The sequence below is a fragment of the Mirounga angustirostris genome, unplaced genomic scaffold (genome assembly GCF_029215605.1).
Source record: "Mirounga angustirostris isolate CCGP_5_RB_7025 unplaced genomic scaffold, mMirAng1.0.hap1 SCAF_4, whole genome shotgun sequence".
Taxonomy (NCBI): domain Eukaryota; kingdom Metazoa; phylum Chordata; class Mammalia; order Carnivora; family Phocidae; genus Mirounga; species Mirounga angustirostris.
The window spans coordinates 69,414,229-69,440,463 of record NW_026991712.1 but is presented as its reverse complement, the minus strand read 5'-3'; the positions used below and the strand labels follow the sequence as shown (position 1 = coordinate 69,440,463).

The window sequence follows — 26,235 nt, the reverse complement described above, 5'->3', positions numbered from 1 at the left end:
AGTGTGAGCTGCATTTCTCACCAGCGACAAGGCTGACATGGAGGAGCCACATTGTTGGGCCCATCCAAGGCTGGGATTTGCTGGATTTTATTAGGTAGTTCAGTGCATGACCAAGAGAAAGATTAAGGGCTTGACCATGTAATCTCAATTTGTAAGAAGGGAAATGAAGCTGGGAGGAGCCTCGTGCATTAGGAGGGATGGGTGTAGGCCTGGGAGGGCTGCAAGGAGGCAAAGGCATTCAGTCACTGACACAAATGCTCAGGAGCCCCTTGTCCTGAGCCCTCATCCTGTCATTTGACATAGAAGAAAGAGGATAAATGGTGGAATGATACCTTGGAGGTTGCCAGAGGGACCAGGAACAAGACCACAGGTGGGGGTTTAGCTTTGCAAAGGGGATACTCAGTGGGGCATGTAGCATGTTTGCAGTTTTGTTTCCCAGGGCCTCAATCAGAAGCAGGCCAGAAATAAATGTCTAGTGCATACATCTTGAATGAAGAATGAATGAATGAACAAGGGGGTAATATTAATTAGAAGTATTTTCACAATATTCACTTACCTCAGGTGTTTATACCTGGTTAGTCTTTGGTGTTTGACCAAAGTCACAGTTCAGGCTATAGATCTGGATGCATTATTGTAAAATCTGACTTTTGTGTTATTTTGAAAATCAGCCAGTACCTTTCATTTGAACCAAAGGAAAGCAATAATCCAAGTTCAATCATAGTAATCTATTATGTAGCGCAAACTATAGTCATAAAGCATCCTCCAAGTTGAATAACGAGTTGCAGTGTTGAAAATGGAGGAATTGAGATAATACCTGTGGATTGGTCCTAGAAAGAGAACACTGCATTCTTGCTCCTTGTAGAGCATAAAATGAGGAGGGATAGCTGGTCCCCCCTACAGACACACAATGTCGCTGGAGGTACACCCTTACTAAGCAGCATGTCCCCTTTCCCCGGGCCCTCTTCATCACACCACTCGATTCATTTGCTTCCCAACACTTCTCTGTTTCCAGAACTTCCCATGTGCTTATGCTTCGTTGTCCGTGTCAGCCCCCACCACTTCTGCAATCACGGGTCATCTGACTGGGTCAGTCCTGTGGCCCGGCGCCTAGACCGATGCCCAGCTTGGGGAGGCCTCATTCCGACTTGACCCCTGAGTCTTGGCATGCCCTCTGGAATGTATGAACAGCTGCAGAAGTGACAGGCAGGTGTTTTTATATTAACTTCCCTCTCTTTCATGTGAGTACCTTGAAGCGAGAGATTTTTTCCTTCCTCAGTTAACGTATAGCATGTGCTCAAACCTTGTGAAAGAATTTATTGTATGACATAGACAGCGACAAAATGTAAAATGGCAAAGCAGGGTGGCCTCAGTGCCCCAACCTTTGATGTCTGAAATGTTTTCCTGCCCTCCCCCCAAATAATTTTTCAGATATGAAGACAGATATTCCTTAACTGGGAGCTATTCTCTAGGAATAAGTAAGACACTTCATGAACTGATTTAACTCTTTAAGATATCGAGGAAACTAGAGGACAGAATCAGGAATTTGGTTTGAATGAGCCACACCTGACGAATCCTTACAGTTCCGCTTGAGGTAGATGAAAGAAAGCAGGTTTCTGCATTGTGGGCTTTGGAGCAATGCTTTGCAAATCTGAACATGTATACCAAGCATCAGGATCTTGTTAAAATGCAGCTTCTGATTCCATAGGTCTGGGGTGAGCCTGTGAATCTGCATGTCTAACCAGCTCCCAAGGGGTGCCCGTGCCGCTCCTCTGGGGACCACGCTAAAGGTGCTTAAAGGTGGCAAGACCCCAGACTATACTATTTTCCCACAGGCCAGAGTGGAGACACACGTTCCTGGACTTGTCCTGAGCCGCCTTCTTTTTTTTTTTTTTTTAATTTTATTTGTCAGAGAGAGAGAGAGCACAAGCAGGGGGAGCTGCAGGTAGAGGGAGAAGCAGACTCCCCACTGCTGAGCAAGGAGCCCGATTCAAGACTTGATCCCAGGGCCCTGGGATCATGACCTGAGCCAAAGGCAAACGCTTAACTGACTGAGTCACCCAAGCGTCCCTGTCCTGAGCCTTCTTGAAAACAGAGCCTTTTAGGTTTTGATAATTAAAAAATATACAGATTTTTTAAAAAGTAGATACCTTTAAAAAAATAGATTTAAAAATAGATAAAAATAGATGATTACTCCCATATGATAGATAACGTGGCTGAAGTACACAGAGGTTAAATGACTTAGCCCGGATGACAGAGCCAGTAGGTGGCAAAATGTTGTAAATTTAGTTCTCTTCTTTCTGAGTCAAATGCTCTGTCTCCTTTATCACAACTGTTCTGCTATTTGTGTGTCATTCCTTCATTCATTCCACAAGGGTTTATAAAGCACCTTTCGGGGGGGGGGGCATGTGCCTTCTCCAGCTATTGCAGCTGTCTTGGCTATCTGTCCCCATTCCTGCCAATCCGCCAGTTGAAAAGCAACTACGTCCATCACACTTGTCATGTCCTGTGCTGTCCTCAATCCCTATTGTGAGTGGGGAAGATACAGACATTCAGAAAGAAAATTGGTATTCAGGCTCCTAGAGTAATATCGAAAATGACCCATTACCATACCGTCATTTGCCTCAAAAAATAGCTTTATGAAAGGTAGTTTTTATCGAGAACTCTAGCCATCCTCTTCAAACTCAGATAGCATGAGTCATCCTCATTGTCTTAGTTCTTGACAGCTTTTGGTATTTCTCAACCTGCTTCAGAACATCATATGCTAGTTCTACCAACGGAGCTCCTTTGAGGGTGTGCCCCACCAATTTCAGAGGGAGGAGAACAATTAGGAACAATTAGGGATGCTCTGAAACTGACTGGCAGCTCTTTGTGCGGGTCTAATTCTAATGAAAGATGACTCCATTCGAAGCAGGTGGTGCAAGCACCTGCAGCCATTTGCAGTGATGCTATTTTAAGTTATGATTGGGAGTCGGAGAAAACCGCTCTGGAAATATCTGCATGTGAAGAACATGTGATTTTAATGTTCCTGCGACCATCTCAGAACACCTGAATCCCCATCGAAGTACCTGTAGCCGGTGCATTCCATTCCTCAAACCTTGGGAACCGCCCCCCCCCCCCAACACACACAGAATTTGGAATGACTTCAGGGACAGCTGACTGGTTCAGGTAGAGATGGGGTCCTAAGATGTCTATAGACCTCAACCTGACACCTTTGGTTCCCAGGAAGGATTTGGGCAGAACAACACTAGTGATGACCTTGAATAGTCTCACACTTCCGATGTCCTAGGGTGACTCTGCTTAGGAATTCTTTAGTAAATTCCTCAGTAAGGCTACAGTTCTTTTGTAACGTAAATAATCTGCTCCATCTCTCTGTTCTAAGTTGGCAGTCTTTGGTTTTCTTCAGTGGGCAGACACAGGCTATCTCTGTCATCAGACAAGCAGGGTGATAGTTGTTCATGCTCAGATCATACTCAGGAAAGTGTCAGTAAAATGATAAACCCTATTGATTTAAATCATTTCTCCTTGAAAGAGCTCCAAGCACTTTATTATATCTTTTATCTCTCATAGCCCTGTGGAAAATACGGTAATGTTCTCTCCTCATTTTACAGCTGAGAAACTGGGAGTTACTATAACAGGAATGCACAGCTTCGTAAAGAGTGATAAACTTCTTTGTAAATAAATTAAGCAGAATGTCCATTTGCAGCTGCCAGTTTCCACCACGGCCTTCCCGGGCTTCCTGGGCTCCCTAGCCCTGCTTCCCCACGTCCAGGTGCCTGGATTGGCTCATCTTCTAGCAGCTGAGCTCTGTTCTCGGTCAAACCTAAGCTGCTCCCTTTCTCCACCCTACTCACCTTTCCCTATTGACCCAACTGCACTCCTCCCTAGGTGTTCCCGGTTATTTGCGTGAATGCTGTACATTTAGAAGAAAGAATTTTGAGGTATTATTAAATATCCTGCTGGTTATTATAGATAAAGATATAATCACATAAGCTCTAATTCTTACAACACTTTTTTTCCTGAATGAAGTTCTTCTATTTCCTTTCCTGATTTCATTCACTTGCCTAAAATCAAGTTTTTTTTTTTAATTTTTTTTTAAAGATTTTATTTATTTATCTGATGGAGAGAGACACAGTGAGAGAGGGAACACAAGCAGGGGGAGAGGGAAAGGGAGAAGCAGGCTTCCCGCGGAGCAGGGACCTGATGTGGGGCTCAATCCCACGACCCTGGGATCATGACCTGAGCCGAAGGCAGACGCTTAATAACTGAGCCACCCAGGTGCTCCTAAAATCAAGTTTTTATAAATAATAGATGATTGTGCTGACTTTTGGATTTGTCAATAACAATAGGAGAAGTGCTTCTCGGAGAAATGCTTCTCTGAGAACTTGAATATTACCAGTTCCTGATATATATGTAATGTCCTTTGGTTTCTTGCTAAGTTTTAGATAATTTTTATACAGTATAGCATAGTGTTAAGCATGGAGATCGTAGACTTACATTTGGGTTCAGATTCTAGTTCCACAACTAACTAGGAAAATCTTGAGCAAATTAATTAACTTCTCCAAGGCACAGTGTCTTGATCTGCAAAATGGAATTAATAATATCCACCTCAGAAGATTATCGTGAGGTTTAAACAAAGATAATGCAGGCTAAGTACTACTTAGTGCAAAACCTGGCAAGCAGTAAGTGTTCAATAAATGGTTGTGGTTGTTGATGATGATGATGGTGCTGGTGACCCTAATTATAACCAGCTGTGGAGATGGGAAACTCTCCTGGAGGTGATAATTCTAAAAATATCCAAATAAAGCATGTGTTGAAATCGCTTTCAAAACATTCTCAGACAGAGTTCAGATGTGGCAAACAAGATTCACTGAGTACCGAGGGGGATTTTTGTGCATCCTGGAGCACGCTTTGTGGCTACAGGTCCCACGGCAGCTACCCTCTGCAGCAGGAATCTACTATCCCTACACAGATCATGTGTAGAAATAAGATATTTTATTTAATTTATTTATTTAAAAAATTTTATTTATTTATTTGAGACAGAGAGAGATCACCAGCAGGCGGGAGGGGTGGAGGGAGAAGCAGGCTTCCCGCTGAGCAGGGAGCCCGATGCAGGGCTCTATCCCAGGACCCTGGAATCATGACCTGAGCCAAAGGCAGCGACTTAACTGACTGAGCCACCCAGGCGCCCACAATAAGATGTTTTAAATAAACTAAAACACTTGAACAATGACACAGGAGAATAGCTATTAAGTAGCACGTGGCCACTTTGAATTCAACATTTAGAAACTTGTAGACGCAAATAATATTTTCAAAGGGTAAATCATTTTGACTCTTGATAGCGAAATCTGGTGGGCACATACTAACTTCAGGAAAGGCATTCCATGTCTGGCTAACTCTTGTCATTTTTAGTATTTTTCTGCTTTTCTAGAAGGAGGTGAAAACAAAGGTCAAGAGGTACTTAGACGATTTGAGTCAATTAGCTTAACCTCTAAAGATTTAATGATTTTTAAGAACAAATGGTGGACTCCAGTCTGGTGGAGTTCATGGAATCTTGGGGCTAAATATATTACCTCATCCAAGATTGTCATTTTATAGGTGAAGAATGTGGGGCCAGAGAAGCTGAGTGAGGTACTCCACAGAGCCCACCCTGAGTTAATGTTAAGTTAGTGACGTGATAACGAGGAGAGGCACTTAATCCTTAGCCTAGTACTCTTCCACCAGCTCACTTCTCCCGGGTCCCTTATAAAGAATAGCAAAAAACATCTGCAGTCATAACATAAAGTCAATATTAATTTTGCTACATGTGCAGAAAGAACCTATTTCTTTTTCTTTAGGTGGTTTAAATTCCTTTCTAAAGCTTTTTTCATTTTTGTTTATTTAGAGATATAATAAAGGTATGTGTGAACCTTCATCTAAATGATAGCAAATTAATGGAGTCTAAGCTAATGAAGTTTCTTTCTAGTTCAAGCAACAACAGTGATACTCAGAAAATAGCTCCCATGTCACATGGGACTTTGTGTGTGTCATTGGGAAGGTCAAATGAGTTAATACATGGAATGAGCTTAGAACAGTGGATTTGGCAATGACAGATAATAATGTTGCCGAGGCCCTTTAAGATGGTTATGCATTTCTAAACGAGGATTAGTATATTACTCTGGGCTCAGCCACAAGCACGCTGGAGTAAATGACGCTCTAGACCAAGGCTGCCCAATAGAAATATAATGTGAGCCACACATGTAAAGCTGTTTAAGTTGTCTTATCGCCACATTATAAAAATAAATAGGTGAAATTAATTTCAATAATGTTTTATTTAATCCAATATGTACAAAAATTAGGATTTCAATATGTAATTTTAAAATGTATTAGTGAGATACTTTACAATGTTTTTTTAAATACTATCTTTGGGCGCCTGGGTGGCTCAGTTGGTTAAGCGACTGTGTTCGGTTCAGGTCATGATCCTGGAGTCCCGGGATGGAGTCCCGCATCAGGCTCCCTGCTCCGCAGGGAGTCTGCTTCCCCCTCTGACCATTCCCCCCCACCCATGCTCTCATTCTCTCTCTCAAATAAATAAATAAAATCTTTAAAAAAAATACTATCTTCAAAATCCAGTTTATACGTTACCTTTATAGCCCATCTCAATTCAGACTGGCCCAGTCTCAAGTCCTCCACAGCCACGTGTGGTTAGGGCTCTGTGTGGGACAGTGTTGCTCCAGTCCTATTTACTTGTGAGCCTAATTTCACAAAAATTTTCACAAACTGCCTCCATCCTTTCTGAAGGTGCATGTGGTTTTTCTTGGCTCTTTCTTCCTTGTTATAAGACTAGTCGGCCGTGCCCAAGCCCATCACAGTTAAATAGAAATACATTATACATTTAAATTTGAGTTATGGTACATATATGCAAGAGCTAAGCTGAATATTTAGCTCTCTCTAAAAATAGTTCACTTCAAGAGTAATAGAATATTTTTCATGGATCGGTTTCTTTATATTTCCAGTTCAGTAAATGTGTCAAATTGTATTGTCATCGTCGAGGAAGGTCTATTTATTTCTTCACTTTGATAAGGTAAAGCTTTGCTGCTTTCTGTGAGAAATATTTAGGCTTATCTTTTAAAAACATGGTTTACTGATTTATGATTCATGATTATGATTCAATTAAACATTAATTGTTCCCAGTGAGCATGATCATGTTGCTGCAAGAATGATTTTGATTATGGAAAGTTTGTTAGCTGAACAGAACATATGTCTTGCAAATATTCCTTAAACTCCTTATCAAGGCCCTTATCGAAGGCATTACAGTAGAAAGAAGCTTCGTATTGCTTTACGCAGTTGAAAATAACCGTAAGTATGCTGTACCAAAAGCTACATAAATAATTGCTAATCAGATGGAAGTTTCTGGTTACTTCTAAAAATATAAGGTAAGGTCATCAGGTTAACATTCATGAGGAATAGTCTCATCACTGATTTTGAATTCTTAAAATGTTAGTCTTTATCAATTTTGAAATGCTAGTTCTTCATTTAGTGTTAGGTTATACGATGCATGAGTACACACATTTCTCTCTTGTAAATTTTACAATGAAGCTATGGGAACTTTGAGTTGAATTCATGCTTTGTGGCTCAATTTATAAAAGAGCCAAGATTCCCAGACCTTAATTTTCTTATCTGCAAAAGGGGTAGACTAATAAAAGCTAAAAATGAACGAACACATTTAGCTGAACACTCTACAAGTCTCAACCCATCTAATCCTCTTTACTCCCACTGCGCATGATATCATATCTCCCATTTTACACATGAGGAGGTGGAATCTGCCCAAGACCACAAAGCCAGGGGTGGAGCCATCATTCAAGCCCAGGCTGGAGCTCTCCAGGGGAATTTCCTTGATACTTGAAATTACAAGTTGAGAAAAAGAGGCTTAATAGAATTACTTAGAAGAATCCTTTAAAGATACATTAAAAAAAAAAATTCTTTCTGTTTAGAAGTCGTTATATAGGCTCACTAGGATATTAGACAATTCTGTGCTATTCCACAAAACCAAGCCCATCCTTGACTTTAAGAAGTAAAACCAGGACTGTGGAGTCCTTCCCAGTGAAGTGATGAGGTTGGTCTCTGGAAAACAAGTGGTTTAGGACCTGAGTTAAATGAGGGTTTGACTTTAATTGTCTCTGAGGCTCCTTACATCTCTGGTCTCCTATGACTCTTGATGCATGCCTAGGGTTGAAGGACAGAGTTGCTGTGGGCTTATTCGGGATCTGCAAAGCCGAAGCCAGGCCATGGCAGTTCATTAATGAGAAGACTGTGTGGTGATGGCTGTTGAGAAAAAGTAGTCAAACAAAGTCTTAGAAATAAACCTCTGACCGAGAGCAGAAGTCTCAGTGCAATCATGGGTCTTTGCGGAATGGACTAGCTCATAGTGAATGTTTCCCATCTTCATCTTGTCCTTTCTGGAATTTAATTGCCTTCAGAATCAGTAAAATTCAACCATGGCTAGAGACCTTTGATGATGTGGAGTGGGGAAAGTTCCAAACATTGGAGAAGTGAAGGAAAAGGTAGAGGGCAGAAAGGGGGAGGGAATGGGAGGGAGAGAATGAATATAATAGCAGGAAAAAAACCTCAGCTATCAAGGCTAGAATGCAGGCTTTGTTAGGGTAGTCTGCTACGCCACTGAGATAACCAGGGCTGCAATAGTTCAGATCCACCCCCGTCCCCCCCCACCCCGTCTGCCCTTGGGGTCAAGCTGGCTTTCAGTGTTGCAAAGAGGACCCCAGAGAAAAGTCTAAAATGTTTATTTCAGTGGAAGGGTTAAGCTTCTTGGGGGAGGCAAAGTCACTGAATGAAGAGATTACCTCCAAGAGTGACCTGGACAAGGAAGTCACAAGGCGAGTGGCTTCTCCGTGGTTAATGTGCTAAATGCACCATTTCTGAGCCCTCTGTTTACAAGTGGTGGTGACATTTTTATCGGTGAGCCTGTGATCAGTCTTCTCAGAGTGCTTTGACTCTGCTAAACGTCCGGAGGGTGATATTTAAGAAGGAAAGCAACATTCGCTGTTTTCCAAATTTCAACTCTTTCACAATGCAGTGTGTTCCTTATATCAAATGTCCGTCGTGTGACCAGGCAAATGGAATTATGTCATGCTGAAAGTAAAAAAGGCTCCGGTCATCTATTCAATCAGGGGAGATACAGATAAGAAAGAAATGTTTCATTTGGTTCCTCATGCTCAGCTCCTCCGTATTGTTCAATTGTTACCTGCCACTCACCCAAGACACACAGTGTATTATTGACTGAGATAAGACAGCCTGCATTCTGTGTGCCTGGCGTCAGTACAGGTATTGAAAGAAATCACATCGATCTAAATTTGACCCCAAGTGGAAGGAAGGAGGGTCACCTGAACAGGGACTGTGAATGATGTCACTGTGCGAATGATAGCTTTTTCCTTCCTTCCTGTCCTGCTAGAGCTAATGCCTCACCTCCAAACACCCTCTCCTCTGGGTGTCTATCACAGAAACCCCACATCTGTTTGTGCATCTAACATTGGGTAACTGAAGCAATATTTCCACAAGAGAAGTAAGGTTCCTGAACACTTGCTCACAGTCCCTGGCATATATCAGGAGACATTCTCAAATATTTCTTGCTGTAAATGAGTAAAAATAAATGATTTCTTTTTTTTTTATAAAGATTTTATTTATTTATTTGACAGAGAGATAGACAGAAGAGCACAAACAGAGGGAGTGGCAGAGGGAGAGGGAGAAGCAGGCTCTGCACTGAGCAGGGAACCCGATGCGGGGCTCGATCCCAGGACCCTGGGATCATGACCTGAGCCGAAGGCAGACGCTTAACCATCTGAGCCACCCAGGCACCCTAAATAAGTGATTTCTGTTTGAAAATTCAATTTTTTTTGTTTTGTTTTTTGACAATTTGTGGATTTTTTTTTTTCCATAGTGACTTCCCAAATGGGGCGGGGAAAGTTTGGAAACAAATCCAATACTCGTTAAAATCACAGACAATAATTTGGATGGATAACAATTTTCAAGATCCAAAAAAAAACCCCAGAGATAGGGTGGAGATCTGAGCCAAGTTTAAAAGGAAGAAATTGAATTCTCAACCACGCACCTTCAAGATGGAAGAGAAATGGTTTACCAGCAGCATATGCAAATATAGCTAAATTTTCCTCAGCTATGTTGTATGAGTGCCAGAAACGCTAATGCAATTCTAGGCGCATTGTCTATGCTTCCACAGAAGCATACAAAGAGGAAAAAAAAAGGGAGGCAATAATTTCACTCTATTTTGAGGTGACACCTTGTGGGCAACCAGTTGATGAAGAGCCACAGGAGAGCGTCCCAGTGGTAATTTTAGAAATCTTGGCAAATCTAAAAAGAGGAATCTGGTTAGCCTCAGGGGTGGCAGGGAGAGGGTTGAGGGTGTCACAGAACCAACGTGAGTTTGCTCCTTGGTGAGTCGCAGGTAGACACTGCACCCAGGTAAGTTGTCACACAAAGGAAACTTGACCTGCAACAGATAAGGAGATCACAGGGAATAACTTAGTTAGGGTTGGGGTGACTATTTAAAAAGCGGTCCTTGTCACCCTGTGTAGAGATGGGCATTGGGTTGCACATGTGCCTTAAGGAAACATGCCTATCCGTATTTTGTATGTTATGTAAATGAGGCTTGTGCTCCTCCTTGGGATAATGAGGTAAAGGTGGTTGTCGGTAGTTCTGGAGGCCACTCCATGGTCCTTCTGAGCAGACGCCAGTAGGGGGTTTAGCTCAAGCTGGTCTGGGTGGGCTGCGTGGGCTGCAGGTCTTGTCAGGGCATCTGCTATCCCCGGAGGGGTGGTTTCCACTTTCATGTGCCTGAGGTAAGAGGTAAGCTGGAAAGAAGAGCTTAAGGAAAAATAGGGGGCAAAAGTCGGTGCATACAAGCAGGTGGGCAGTGAAAGGTCAGGTCTTGGGGTCTAGCTGGTGACGAGGGCACTAGATAAACACTTACAGGCTGGTTATGTGGACCAGGTGGATTACACGGACACTGATGGCTCCAGCAGACAGAACCAGAAACGGTATGTAGAAGTTGCAAAAAGACAGGTTTGAGTTCAGGGTAAGGAAGAACTTTCCAGTAGAGTTGCCCCTCTAGGGGCATGGAGGAGTGAGGTTCTCAAGTCAGATATATATTCAAGAAGAGGCTGCATGGCCCCCTACTGAATAGTTCCTATTGGGTCAGCCTCGATGTGTCACTAAGGTGTCTTGTCACGCTGTGGCTGGGATTCCCTGGCCATGTGGTAAAATAGAGCCAACTGGCCTGAAAGAAGAGAAGTGCAGCGTAAGGTCTCCGAAGTGGGACACCCGTCAGTATCTTCCACTCTCCCCGGGGCCTGAGGACGAAGCAGGCAGCTGTCTGAGGTGCCAGAGGGAGCTGGCCTGAACAGCCAGTTGTGTTCCTCTGGTGTTCTTCAGGCTTGTTTTAATGCCTTCTGGGCTTTCTTTTTTTTACGATTTTAATTATTTATTTGAGAGAGAGCGAGCACAGAGGGGGAGTGAGAGGGAGAAGCAGACTCCCTGCTGAGCCGAGAGCCTGACTCAGGGCTCAATGCCAGGACCCTGAGATCAGAACCTGAGCCGAAGGCACACACTTAACCGACTGAGCCACCCAGGCGCCCTGGGCTTTCAGCTTTTCTGTTCCTGATATAGATCTATTGCTCTACCCCACTCCTGTCTACACACACACACATCATGCACTTCCCTAAAGCAGAAGGAAACGCATAGGAAATGTGTAAAATGAGCTAGACTCCGAGCTGGGGCTTCCTCTGCCCTGTCCCAGGAGTAAATGAATCCATTTCACTTTCTTTTCTTTTATTTTTTTAAGATTTATTTATTTATTTGACAGAGAGGGGGAATGGGAGGGAGGGGCAGAGGGAGAAGGAGAGAGAATCTTAAGCAGACTCCGTGCTGAGCGCAGAGTCTGCCTGCTGCGGGGCTTGATCTCACGACCCTGAGATCACGACCTGAGCCAAAATCGAGAGTCGACCGCTTAAGCGACTGAGCCAGCCAGGCGCCCCCACCCTTCCCTTTCAAAGGTTAGGCTGGGTACCTAAAGTCGGACTGTGTGACTGGATTGATTTTTCTAGTAGAAATCGACTGTTTTGAGACAACTGTATGCATTTGCTTCTTGGTTTCTTTAAATGTTCTATGGTACGTACACATCCTGAATGGAGATAAGAATCTCAGGCACAAAGTTATTTTTGCAGTGATGTGGAAGGAACATTAGGTATTTCAGCTAAACAACTCTGCAGCCCTGCGTAACGCCCAGAAGTGGTGTGATCTATTTGTGTTGCCTTTCCTAGGCTACTTGCTTTTTCCCCTTAGGTTTTTTTCCCTCCTGTAAAACGGAGATCATAATAGCACCACTCCTTAGGGTTGTGAAAATGAAGTAAGTTAATACATGTAAAGAGCTTCCATCGGTACCAGGTGCATACAAAACAAGTATTAGTGTTATTATATACTGTTTCAGGAGTCCTTTCGACCTCCTCCAGTATTAGTAATTTGCCAGAAAGACTCACACGTCCCAGAAAAGCTGTTATACTCAGTTATGGTTTGTTACAGCAAAAGAATACAGATTAAAATCAGCAAAGGAGAAAGGTGCATTGGGTGGAGGGCAGCTGCAGTTGTCCTGACGGAGCTGAATGCCCTCGGCAGTGTGACAACATGCATCAGTGTGGCCGACCAGGGAGACTGCCCCCCGCCTTGGGGTCCAGGATTTCTGTTGGTGAGGAGGAGTCAGTCACACAGCATGCAGTCTTCAGCTCCTCCTTCCCCACCTGCCCCCACGAGAAGTCAAACTGTCATAGTGTGACCCCACGCCCGGACATACAAAAAAGGCGTTCACAATGAATCCTGTTGCTGGCATAAACTATATGGCAGGGCCTAAAGTCTCAGGCACACAAAGACATTTTTTCAGGCGGGATACTCCAAGGGTTCAGAAGAGCCAGTCAAGGGACATTTGGAATGTGGAAGGTTTGGGCAACTCAGACTCCCAAGGTAACATTTTACTGCACATTATATATAAATTTTGCTTATTTGAACAATCAAATTCAACCATTTTCCTAAGGCTTGAAATACTTTTTTTTAGTATGTGAATATTTATTGTTTATCACATGTGTATCTCTTATAACCTTCTCTCTATGAGCTGGAAAACAATTTCAGTTTCAAGCCACGTTGTAAACCCAAAAAAGAAACTGTTACTATCCAATCGAGAGGACATATCAGAAACTAAAGATCACTACTATCATTGCAATAACAGTGATAATAGAATGCTCCACAAATTTTAACTAAAATTACATGCCAAATGCTTTATGAATATTATTAGTTTTAGGCCTTATCAACAACCGTGGGAGGGAGGTAATGGTTCTCTTTTACAGGTGAGAGAGTAAAGGTCCAGAGTTTTAAGAACTCCCTCGAGGTCCCTCAGCCAGTAAAGGGCAGAGTTTGCATTTACCGATCTGATTCCAAACCTCATGGTCATAACATCATGCATGATAGTTTCCTATGACGTTGAGAAACAAAGCCTCTAAAAGTATTTTGAAACATTAAAAAAAATCCAACAAGATTTATTTGATTTGATCTCACGATCCACAGAATGTTTAGACACCGGGGCAGAGTTGTGGCTAGAACATGTGTTGCTTTTACCAACAGAAGAGATCTTGGCAAAGAAGTTTCTAAGATGCCTCTCTCCACAAATATGTGATGTAGAAGGCAAAAAAGCAAGGAAAAGAGAGATACCAAAAGGAGGAAAATTATATAGTTATTCTGAGTGTTTTGATTAATAAGGGGAACATAAAATCTGAATGTTCTCCAAGATTCCAAAATTGTTGCCACCATGAATTGTCTGTAATTGTATCTTTCTCCTTCCCCTATTATTAGATCTCAGTCTGTGGTAGAAGCTGGGACCCTGAAACATGAGGAGAAGGGAGAGAATGAGAACACTCAGCCACTCCTGGCTCTGGACTGAACCCCGAGTCACCCCATGCTCTCGCAGATCGCCAGCCTTCAGTGGTATCAGCCACGCAGGAAGCACATGAGCGACTGACCCACACAGACACGTGCGTTCCGCTTGACATAAGGCCCTCCACTTCTGCCATCTAGTAATAACTGTCACCAGCCATTGGTCTGAGCAGCCAAAGTTTGAACAAGGACTTGAGAGATGCTTTTTGTTTTTTTTTCAGTGAGGGGACTGGAGATGAAGCAAGGCAGTCATGTAAACATGATTCTTCCTCCCCCATATTTATGGTATTAAATAAATTGAAAAAAAGAAAAACTAAATTTGATGCACACACTGCATTAGTACCAGGATTTTTCTGAGGTACCGCAGAGACCCTTTCCAGGTTTTGTGACTTAAGATTAAGTGCATTTCCAAGTAGATACATGAGAATGAAACCGTGCAGACCCAATTGTCAAGCTCAATGCAGTGCAAAGCCCCAAGACAGTAGTATCTCCAGGAATTTCCATTCTTACTGAATTATTTTCTTTGACCTCATCACCAGCATTGAATTGTTCAGCCCAAGGGCATGTTCTTATAGGTCTGGCTCTTTGCAGAGTTTGCTTGTTTTGAGATCCTGCAAGAATGATTTTGACGTCACATCTTTTGTCAGGCTACCAGCTGATTACCGTGATCGGACTTTAAACGAAGACACACACAACTTGAAATATGATTATTTCATCTTAATAATGTGACTTCCCACAGGCAACATGAGATTGCGGAGGGGGGGCGGGGCCTCATTGAAAACACTTGTCAGTGATTAATGGCTCCATTCAAATTGCTTCACTTGGGTCACTACAGGCAAGAAAAGTGCTACAAAAGCATTTAACTCCCCCACCCTCCCGCAACCAGCTAAAGGTGTGGAGAAGGGAGCTGGCTGTTGCTGAGAGGGTAGGTACCAATCATGGAGGAAGACCCTTAACGATGGCTAAATATGCAAGTACTGACAATAAGAGAAGATTAGGAATGTGGGATAAAATGCCAAAGATCATTTTATTTCTTTGTCTATTCTCCTTAGAAATGGAGAGTCCCCAACTATCCATTCAAAGGAAATTAAATAAACGATAACACAGGATAAGATATCCTTACTTGTGCCACGTTTCCCAAAACGAGTTGTGTGTTTTAAGGCATCTCTTATCTTCCCAGCCATCCACATGACATGGGCATTTATCAGTAGGACCAGCTGGTGCTCAATGTCAAATAAAAAATATTTTAGTTGATAATGGGCAGAAAAATATGATTGTATGTTTTCAGGATTTGGGAGGGTTAGCTAAAAAATTCAGAGAAAAGAGGTGATTCGACTGGCCATAATCACCCTCAGTAGATATTATTACTAATCTTAACCATTTATTACATCTCTTTCTCAATGAATCTAGTGTTTTAATTTTTTTTCTACTGGCAGAGGAGAATAAGAGAAGTAATTTTTGTATTCCACCCTTGAAATAAAATTGAAATAGAATTAAAAATATTTCTCAACCGATTGTATCATGGTATAAATAAAACCCATTTTGTGTAGACATTTCAAATAACAAAATAGTAACATTGAGATAATTCTACCCATGCAGTGACTGAAACACTTTTCTTATATTCCATGACATAGGGAAGAGAGATAAAGAATTAAAGTGAATTAGAAAATCCATTTTATGACTTGGGTTTATAAAATAGTTGTGGGATCCAAGTATTTAAAATGCGTTTGGAGTCGATTATTGCCAACACTTTGCAACAGTAATAATTCTGGCTTTTCAACTGGCAATATTTAGAATCCTACTGTAGTGACCTGATTTTAAATACCATATTATAATCATTAAGTTAAGAGCTAGTTTTTACTCTATGCCATGATTTCATTAAATGAATGTAAGATGATGGTTTAACATTGACAACTTATACTTTAAATTTCTTTATGTGTATGCAATATACATCCAAGAACCAAATTCAGCAAGTGACATGAATGTTATTACATGAGCACTGGATTGTATTGTCCTCTGTCAGTCATTTCTTCTGTTCAATAAATACTGAAGGACACAACACCTTTTGATTTTTCAAGAGCTTGCTTTTTCTTCTGGACTTTGGTAATTAATTTGGAGACTTTCCTCACATGCTTCTTCATCTGTATTAGTGGGATTGTTTTTGGCAAAACAGAAGGGAACAGGACCAATATTTTGCAAACCCTTCTAACTGGAAGCTAATGTCAAGCAAAAAGGGTACCTTTCAATGGTAAAGAACTCTTTTTAAAAGAGATAAAGAAAGCATCCTCCTTTGTCCTTAGATGGAAAGGAAGCACAAGTGTTTTTTTCTACCCCTGAATGAAATCTGGTAACCTCGGTGTCATTTCTTCAGCATTTTTGTTCATATTGGCTTAAAATTCAGGTGCATGAATAGCCTTACATTCATATAGCTAACATTTCTAGTTTGATTGGAAACATGCAATATTTAATACATTAATGCCCTTCTAAATTAATAATTTGATTGTCTTTGGAATAAGTAGGCAAGGCCATTTTTTCAACTGTTATTTCTATGCTGTGGATATTATTAAAGCTAAACTATGGATAACAACTGCTACTTCTAAGCTATATTTAAATGGCAGAAGTTTCTCAAGCCAGGGAAATGGAAGAGTCTTCCAAACTCTTTCAAAGAAGAAGGCAATCCTAAACCCAGCACTAAGATCCTGGGATTCTTGGTCTTCTGCTCTGCCATCTTTCATATTTTTACAAAGCTGTGATGGGGATCCATGTAAGGACCTCCTCGCTCACAGGGATCTACAATAGGCAAAGAGACTCTGGATTCCAGCCCTGTCTCAGATGCCAAAGAGGCCAAGGAGCCAGATGTCCTAGCAGCTACCTATCTACCCGACCCTGAGAGAAAATTTTTACTTTGAGAAATGTTACTTTTTTTTTTCACGTTCTAATTCTTGGCATTAAAAAAAATTATAGGTGGCACTTTTATGACTCAAGATAAAATGACTCCATGTCCTGTTTCAGGATGAAAAGCTCCTCTTGGAAAGACAGCATCTCTCTACCATGTGCATGGCGAGGAGACACATTAAGACAATGGCTTTCAATGAAGATAAGAAAGCAAACAGTCTCAGTGGGTGGGAAGCAATACGGTTCACAGACATCAGCATAATTACATCTTTCTCCTTTGGATCAGGAAAATAAAATTGCTTCTTTATGAGTGTCTTTTACTAAAAATAATTAAAAGAGGGAAGTCTGAGTTCATGGGGGAAGTCACCATTAAGCAGCTAGAAGTACAGCATTTACACAGCTTACTATTAAACTCAAGAAAAAAGTAGTGGTACATGATGAAAAACATGGCCTAGCTACCCTAGAAAAATATAATTGCATAGAAAAATTACTAAAGTGATCCATTCACAGTTTCTACATATATTCTCATTGTACACTGATTCAGGCCTCTTCTAAGTGGGAAAAATATCTTTGGCTGACAAGGCAGAAGCTCTCACGTCTTCACTGGAAATACGGCATCGGATGGGTGCTGTCGTGGGATGAAGGACAGCAGGGGGCTTTCCACGTGAATTATAGCAAGGCAAAATATTCCATTTAGTGTCTTCTAACCCTAGGAGGAGCCTTAGAATTTTGGGAGCTGCCCGTCAAGGGAATGAAGGGCCTTCAGACTCGGAACCTCTACCCCTACACCCAAGGAGACAGAGCCAGCAAGGCAGCCTCTCTCCAGTGTGTCCCAAGCCTGCATGACATGCTAAATCGCCGGAAGGCTCTGTCTCTGCTGGGGTGTCAGCTCTGGGTGCCACACATCCACAATGAAGATCAGCCGGAAAGACGCGGCGTCCTGCCACACCTCGTGCTCAAAAGAGTCGTCAAAGATGAGCACCTTGCCTTCTTCCCATGTCCTGGAACAGAAAAACATGGATTCAGATGCCTGAGAACCAATCCCTGGCTACGTGCAGAGACGGGCACTTTCACGGTAACCTTTGGGATCTGGCCAGAAAATTGGAACACGAAGCCGAGATGGATTCTTCCCTTGGTGATTAAGAAAGAATTTCGGGATTTTTACCATGAACACAGTTTTCAATGCTCAGCCCTAAGAGTGTGCAAAGGGCAGACTGACCTTATCACAGGCCCTGCAATTATTCTTGGCCCAAGCCTAGGTGAGGCTTGTTGAGGCAGGCAAGCAGGCAAAGGCGTGCCCCGGCGGCTCATGCCCACGGTGACTTCCCGGTCAGTGACTGCATGCTATCCTGCCTGGCCTTTCAGAGACTGGTCTAGACCTGTGGGTACCACACTTGGGCTCAGGCCTCCCAGTGCCCTGGGGGCTACTTGGCACGGGGCCATCGCATCTCCAAGTGATTTTTCTCAACCCCTTCCATTTGTTGAAGTTCCATTTTATGGAAGAAAGTTCCATTTAATGGAAGGGCAGATTGGGAATGAATTTTGTTTATATTTTTAATGTCATCTGCAGTGCAAGTGGGTTATCCTTGGAATATTTTAAGTCAATGCTGCGAAACATCCTTTAGGGTCTCCAGCATTACTTCATAAAATATGTGTATAGGAGCTAAGACCTAAACAAGTGCTTGTCTAAATAAAGCAATCAAGAGAGAAATGAGCAGGGGCAATTACACAATGCCTTTCAAATTCAAAGAAAGTTTATTGCTCATGTTAATGTTCTCCTCTTGTTAAAATAGGCATTAATTGCCAATATATTGCATGCTGAGTTCTGTTTTTTAAGATGGAATTTTTACTAGGAAATTTTCTTTAGATATTAAAATTCCACTCAGGCATTTGAAATTTTATGTCACAGATTAGCAAATAATTAAAATTATAGGACAGAAAATGTTAGCTTGATTTCAAGTTACTGCATTCTCATAAGGAAGTTTGCCTTAAGAAAAATTATTTGTGTCTTTTTATGCTCATTACTAGGTGATTAATCAGTAGTAAATTAGGTAATATTTCCTACTGCAGGGTTTCTCAACCTTGGCCCTAGTGACATTTGGGGCCAGATAATTTGCTGTTGGGGGTCATCCTGTGCTCTATGTATGCTTGGCAGTAATCTCTGGCCTAGAATCTCTAGCCACTAGAAGCCAGTAACACGCACTCTCCACCAGTCATGAGAACCAAACCTGTCTCCAGTCATTGCCAAATGGTGGGGTGGTGATGAGGGGTGAGAGGCAAATTCATCTCAGACATACTGCATTAATCTGACAACAACATTTCTAAGTTGTTTAAAGTAAACAATAAAGTAATGAATATTTGCAAGTTAAAAGTTCCTTGGAATTGAGAGTCAACCTCCACTTCAGCTCCCCACCCCCACCCTCCTGCCCCACTTTATGCGCTATCTCACACCCCTAGCCTAATACCTTGCATTCAATAAACATGGGCTGCTTAACTCTTCTGTATGATTCCTCTTAAGAATCAAAGAGTTCTACTGGAGTTCCATCCAAGTGTAAACCAACAACAGAAATATAGAGACACAGGAACAAATGACAAATTAAAAAATATGTATTATTACCATGCAAAAAGCAAACTTGAAAAGAAAGGCAACATTAAGAAGAGAAAAAAAAAATGACAAGGAAAAAGAAATGAAATGACCCACAGCTTATACAGTTTAGTGGTGATTTTCTAGGTCTTAGTGTTATTGGTGGGACTGTGCAATGTCTATGGGTACCCCAGACAAGCCTAAATATAGGCAAACGGTAAGGGGGATGCTCTCAAGAGGGAAAGGCAGGACCCCCGTGTGCACAGCAGCAATACCCACAATAGCCGAAGGTGGAAGCGACCCAAGGGTCTACTGACAAACGAACGGGTAAGCAAAATGTGGGGTATGCGCACAATGGGGTATTCTTCAGGCTTACATAAAAAGGAAATCCAGAGAATGCCACAGCATAGACATTGTGACATTTTGCTATGTGAAATAAAGCCCTCATACAAGAACAAATATTGTGTGGTTCCACTTACGGGCGGTACCCAGGGCAGTCTAATGCACACAGACAGCAAGAACGATGGCGAGTTGTGGTTTAGCGTGTACGGGGCTTCAGTAAGATGAAGAGTCCCGTGAAAGGGTGGACACTGGCAACGGCAGCCCGACGGAATCGTACGTAACACCACTGAACTGTATGTACATTTAGAAATTGGATGGTAAATTTTATGTTCTGTGTGTTTCACCACAATTGAAAAGGGGAGAAAAAAGGGAAAGGGAAAGGGGAGCATATGGTCAAAGAGAAAGGGGGCGAGAAACAGCAGAGGGCAATGGAAAAGTTATAGCCCTGAGGGGAAGCAGATTTGAACCTCTTGGCTCTGCCGTTTATTACTATGTGACCTGGGGTGAGTTGCTCGGCATCCATGAGCCTTTGTGTCTTTTTTTGTTTTTTTAAGATTTTTATTTATTTATTTGACAGAGAGAGACAGCAAGAGAGGCAACACAAGCAGGGGGAGTCGGAGAGAGAGAGAAGCAGGCTCCCCGCCGAGCAGGGAGCCCGATGCGGGGCTCGATCCCAGGACCCTGGGATCAGGACCCGAGCCGAAGGCAGACCAGACACTTAACGACTGAGCCACCCAGGCGCCCCCAAGAGCCTTTGTGTCTTTATCGGCATAGCTGATGTGAGGATTAGCATATGATGGGCACATAGTAGATATTCAATTAACAGTAGAGAACATAAAACAGAGGAGGAAGGAAAACACAGGAATAAATAGGGAAAAGATAAAAGAGGTGATAATGTATGGACATGGTATAATGCTACCAAAAATAATCTTGGCTTCATGCCCTATGGATTTGCCTTCATTTGAGAAAACTGAAAATCTTGCAAGGGGATGAAATATCAAAAATCTTTCAGAGAATCTGCAATATACACTTGTGCTACAATGACAAGTGGTTCTCAATGTTTTCCGAGCGGCAGAGAATCCAGAATCTACTTAAAATACTGGAAGTAAATCAAAGACCCAAAGAGAAAATTCTAGGTTGTGCAAAATTGTATTTTTCACTAGATTTTGATGGGTGTAAGAAAGCCAAATGCCCTGATGAAACAACTTTTTTTAAAGATTTTATATAATTATGAGAAAGAAAGAGAGAGAGAGAATAGGGGGAGGAGCAGAGGGAGAGGGACAAGCGGACTCTGCGCTGAGCAGGGAGCATGCCGCGGGGCTCAATTTCAGGACCCTGAGATCATGACCTGAGCTGAGACGAAGAGTCGGATGCCTAACCAACTGAGCCACCCAGGTGCCCCAAAACAATTTTTTTAAAATAAAAAATGTAGGAGGTATTCCAAAGAGTTGGATTCCTTTTGGGCCATCAAACTCATGGGGAAGTGTGGCCCATTATCTTCTATTTGCCCTTCCATTTTTTCTCATACATTTTCCCAGAAAACAGCAAAGATACCTAATCATTTAATGTAGATTCCTTGTGAATACTTCAAAACTGGTGTCTTTCAATCACTTATGAGAGCTAAAGTGACAAAAAGTGCAGTCCTCATTAGCTTTAAAGCGAAGAACAATAAAACCCCATCCAAGCAACGTGCAGGGCTGAGTGACAGGGGTTAAGTAGAGATAGACGGCTTGCATGGGCAAGAATGAGGTTTTCCACAAAAAAAGAAAAAAAAAACAGAGCTAAAGAGGTCAAAGGTCTTTAGGTCTCTTCCAAATCACAAAGATTCATCCTTGCAAGGCCAAGAAACAGTTTTCAGGCCACTTGCTTTGTGAGCAAAGCTCCACCACATATGATTAAGTTACACTCAAAGTATGACATGAAAAGTGCCCTCTGGAGAAAAGATTTTTCAGAGTTGCCTCAGAGCTTCCTGATGGCGCCCCCACAGCCTTTCTCTGAGGATTCAGAAAAGCAGGACCAGAGAAGGGTTGTTGCACCTTCTCCCCAGAGGGCGAGCTCCTCTGGCCTTTAGAATTTCTTACCATTAGGAGAAGAATGCCTCTACCTGGTTTGCAAAAGATACAAGAATATCTGGCCAAAGATAAAGCGACATCATGTGATTTCTCAATTTCTTAAGTTGTAATTAATGATCCAGATATAATGGTGGTGGTACATACCTGCCAACCAGAACTGTGTCGCCGAATTATCATCAACATTAGTAATGCTACTAGGTAGGGGCTTATGGAGTCTTCCACCTAAAAACTTTATTGATCCTATCTCAGGGATCTTCACTAAAATGTTCCGAGGTAGGCAAGAGATGCGGTTCTAACTGTCCAGCAAAGGAGTCATATGGAAGCAAGTTCGGATGTCTGCAGTGATACGTGATTCTGTGATTCTGTCGCTAGCTGTGCTTCATCAGAGCCCAAACTTTGGCTCAAGGTCACGGGACTAGGGGATAGTCTGAGTGCTGGCTGGCTGCCCTGGTGAGGTGGCCTGTGACGCACTGAACAGGCTGAGTGGGATTCAGAAAAGGCTCAAAGAGCTCAGGAAGGAGACTACTTAACACAGTGCTTATTAATTCTGACCTACTGAAATCTCTCAGTTGTGACTGCATTAGAAATCCTGGCACATACTAGAATTGAAATGTAAAACTCTTCTCTCTCTCTACCTAATACATGCAGACAGAAACACACGCGCGCACGCACACACACACTCTCTCTCTCTTTACCTGTCTGTCTATCTAGACAAAGCACTTTTCTGGACTCTACAACATCTGCGTTCTTGTTCTGACAGCTGCGATTAGCCGTGTGATAAAGCACTTCACGTAGGGGCCTCGGTTTCCCCATTTGTGCAATGACAGAGGTGGAGAAGATGGCGTCCGAGGCTCCTTTCAGCACTAAAAGTCTCTTCATTCTCTGAGCTAAGCTATAGGTTAGGGCTTCAGTCTTCATATTACATTTCACAGGATATACTCAACAAGCTTTCACCTGAGAAATGGGTATAGTATTTGCTATTTTATTTAATGTCAAAGTACGAATTCCAATAAAAGATGGCTACCTTCACAAAAAAGCCCTCTTCCCAACAGACTGTATATAACATGCACCCCTGGCGTATCTCCCAGCCCCTCATGGAAGAGCCCCCGCCTGGCTGCCATGGGGCTTCCCTCCTCCCCACAGAGGCCTGGGGATTCCAGGTTATGTCCTCTTGCGCACCCTGCTGCTGCCTCTCTGGAAGCTCTGGGCTTCCTCTTCTGGGTCCCAGGTCAATCAGTACCAGAAGGCTCTGGAACATAGCTGAGAAAGCCAAAAGAGGACAAAGAAAGAGAAAAGGCAGGAGAAAACTCCTAAGGCCTCAGGTGGGATGCACTGCCCACTCCCCACGTACCTCTAGTTCCAGGGTGGGGGCACAGGGAGGAAAAGGAGAAATGCAGGAGTGAGGGGTGGAGCGATCAGTTGTGCTCCTGCCGATCCTCCTTTCTCCCGGCCCCCATGCCTATCAAATCACAGTCTCCAACTGTATCTGTACCATCCATCCCTCTACCAGCTTGGGCCCTGCACACCATTGGCTTCCTATCTTGTCCCCTAACTCCTTAGAGCCCCACCTCCTCCCTGCCGGAGTGCACGCTCCAGGTTAAATGAGCCACCTCCGATGGTGGAGGAGTGCTTGGTCTCACTCCCTGGAATGTAAGGGACAAAAGTCCCCATTTTTGCAGCAATCAGACAAGAGAACAGTAAACGATCAAGTACATTGAGTGCATTCGCCACACAGTACTCTGTAAATACAGTTCCGAGGGCATCCCTATGGATTGCTTTAAAACTCAAAACCATAGGAAGATATGCTTTGATTCTTTTCCCATCTTACAGATGAGGATATTAAGGCTCAGACAGATTATGCAAGTTGTCTAAAGATGGTGAGGTAAAAGCTTCAGAGGGCTGGCCCAGGAACCGCCACATCATTTAATATTGCCGTAGCAAAATGGATTCCAACATTCCAATTCCTCAATAATCAGTTCAACAAACAAAATGTTTGCACACAATTCATATTTCGTGTGGGAACCGCCATTCCCTGTGGAGGTGTCACTGGGTATGTGTGTGGACAAATCCCATCAACACACTGTGCCAACCAGAACAGGGACTAAGAGACTCTACTGATATTTTTAATTCACCAAGTTGCTCAAGGAAAGGAAGAAAGAGGGCAAATGTTACCTATTCAGTTACAAACCTTTGGGAAAGCTATCTAGTTAAAAAAGCCATTTTCAACCTGCAACCCCAGATGGGGACTTGAATGGTGACTTGTGGATGAGGTCACCTTGCGGTTGGGATGGAAGATGGTTACATTTTGTGAAACAGAAGAACTAAGATCCCGGGGAAATTTTTAAAACTTTATCTGCTCGGATGCTTTATAAAAACCAAACAAATGCTGCCTATGAACGATTCATGGTGGCTCTAAAAAATTAAGTCTTTCTCTCTCTTACTGTTAATATTTTAGTGGGCCTTCCATAGGATCTTCCTAATTAGAAACTTGAGAGATTGGGGCGCCTGGGTGGCTCAGTTGGTTAAGCGACTGCCTTCGGCTCAGGTCATGATCCTGGAGTCCCGGGATCGAGTCCCGCATCGGGCTCCCTGCTCGGCAGGGAGTCTGCTTCTCCCTCTGACCCTCTCCCCTCTCATGTGCTTGCTCTCATTCTCTCTCTCTCAAACAAATAAATAAAATCTTAAAAAAAAAAAAAGAAACTTGAGAGATTAATGAAAAAAAGACGTTATCAACTACTTGAAGTACGTTACGGTAGGGCCATTGTTTCTACAGCAACAGAGAGGAATTAAATGACTTATCACCAATTTATTTCTTCAGCGCGATGCTGACACACACTTTCCTGGTGTGTATTGGTCTTGTCCAATATTTCTGGCTGGCCACTTGCAGGCAGTAATGCTGAGTCTCCAGGAGAGCCACGCAGAGACTCTTCTTCCCTGCAGCCTGCTTCTAGCATGTCCTGGAGGCCCTCTGGGAGACTCAGGGGAAAAAATTTCTGTCTGAGATCATCCAAAGCTCAAACAATTTGGCCATGCCATGAGGATAAAAATTAGTTGCTGCCTGCCGGGGGCATGTTTATCCACTGACTCAAGTTCATTCAGCTTTGGATCAAGATCATAAATGAGCTCATTTGACAGACCACAAAGCGTGGCCTGTCAGGGGTGACACAAATGGCCCCAAACGGAAGCTCTCCAGCTGCTTTCTCTACTTGATACCTTGTTGTCTGGACATGAAAACCAGCACTCACCGTGATCACCTTTTAAGTATAGGATGATCTTAATTTTGTCACCACCATCACCAAAACCCCCAAAGCCCAGAAACCTATACAGAATGAGGCTATGGGGTTGAGGCTACACATACTTTCAAGCCGGACGGCCTGGCACCAAACCTTGGTTCCAGTATTGTAGTGGGCTGAATGGTGACCTCCCCCCAAAAAGTATGTCCACCTGGAAACTGTGAATGTATCCTTATTTGGAAAAAGCGTCTTTAGAGTTGTAATGAAGTTAAAGATCCTGAGATGAGACCATCCTGAATTAGGCTGGGCTCTAAATCCAATGATAAGTACCTTTATGAAAGAGAAGGGGAGGGGTGCCCATGTGGCTTGGTCAGTTGGGAATCCAACTCTTGATTTCGGCTCAGGTAGTGATCTCAGGGTCATGGGATCACGCCCTGCGTCAGGCTCAGCAGGGAGTCTGCTTGAGATTCTCTCTCTCCTTCTTCCTCTGCCCCTCCCCCCTCCCTCAAATAAATAAAATCTTTAAAAGACAGAGAGAGAAGGGGAGAAGACACAGGGGGGAAGGTGATGTGCTGGCAGAGACAGAGACTGGAGCGATGTCTACAAGCCAAGAAACACCAAAGATGGCCGGCAGCTACCAGAAGCCAGGAGAGAGGCAGGGCACGGATTCTCCCTCAGAACCTCTGGAAGAAACCAACCCTCCTGATAGGTGATTTCAGACTTCTGGACTCCAGAACTATGAGAGAATGCATTTCTGTTGTTTTAAGTCACCCAGGTTGCAGCAATTTGGTATGGCAGCCGTAGGAAACTCACACAAACATCAGCGCTTACTAAGCTGAATGACCCTGGGGAAATTACTTGGCGTCTTTATGCCTCAGTTTCCCCAGCTGTAAAGCAGAAATTTTAATAACCCCTTAGGACTGTTGTGAGGACTGATAAATGAATGGCATCCTCAGAGCTGCTTTGCACAGCAAGCACGCTATTTATCATTCCTGTGTTCCTCCTCACGAATATACACAGGCAGGTATTGAGAGGCATCTGGGCAATATCTCTGAGTATCAAGATCAAAAAAATACTTTTTTCTGTTGTGCTTCTCTGTGTTTTACAAATTATGTACAAGAAATGT

At 42.9% G+C, this 26,235-nt stretch overlaps 2 protein-coding genes across 10 annotated transcripts in view; one reads left to right on the top strand and one right to left on the bottom strand.

Annotated features, from left to right (window-relative positions):
* Positions 1-13,990, top strand: part of CLVS1 (clavesin 1) — a 164,345-nt gene extending 150,355 nt beyond the window's left edge. Inside the window, exon 5 of the mRNA XM_045896498.3 lies at positions 13,903-13,990. Coding sequence (XP_045752454.1) covers positions 13,903-13,990 — 88 coding nt within the window. The remainder of the gene's footprint in view (positions 1-13,902) is intronic.
* The window catches only part of ASPH (aspartate beta-hydroxylase), a 215,935-nt gene continuing 200,052 nt past the window's right edge, over positions 10,353-26,235 (bottom strand). For 6 of the 9 annotated variants that reach the window (XM_054512592.2, XM_064588281.1, XM_054512593.2 and 3 more), the window contains one exon: positions 17,090-17,879. In XM_054512592.2, coding sequence (XP_054368567.1) covers positions 17,729-17,879 — 151 coding nt within the window. In that variant the 3' untranslated portion in view covers positions 17,090-17,728. Of the gene's footprint in view, positions 10,499-13,091; positions 17,880-26,235 lie in introns of those variants that run through there. The other 3 variants (XM_064588283.1, XM_045896499.3, XM_054512594.2) reach the window with 2 other exon arrangements.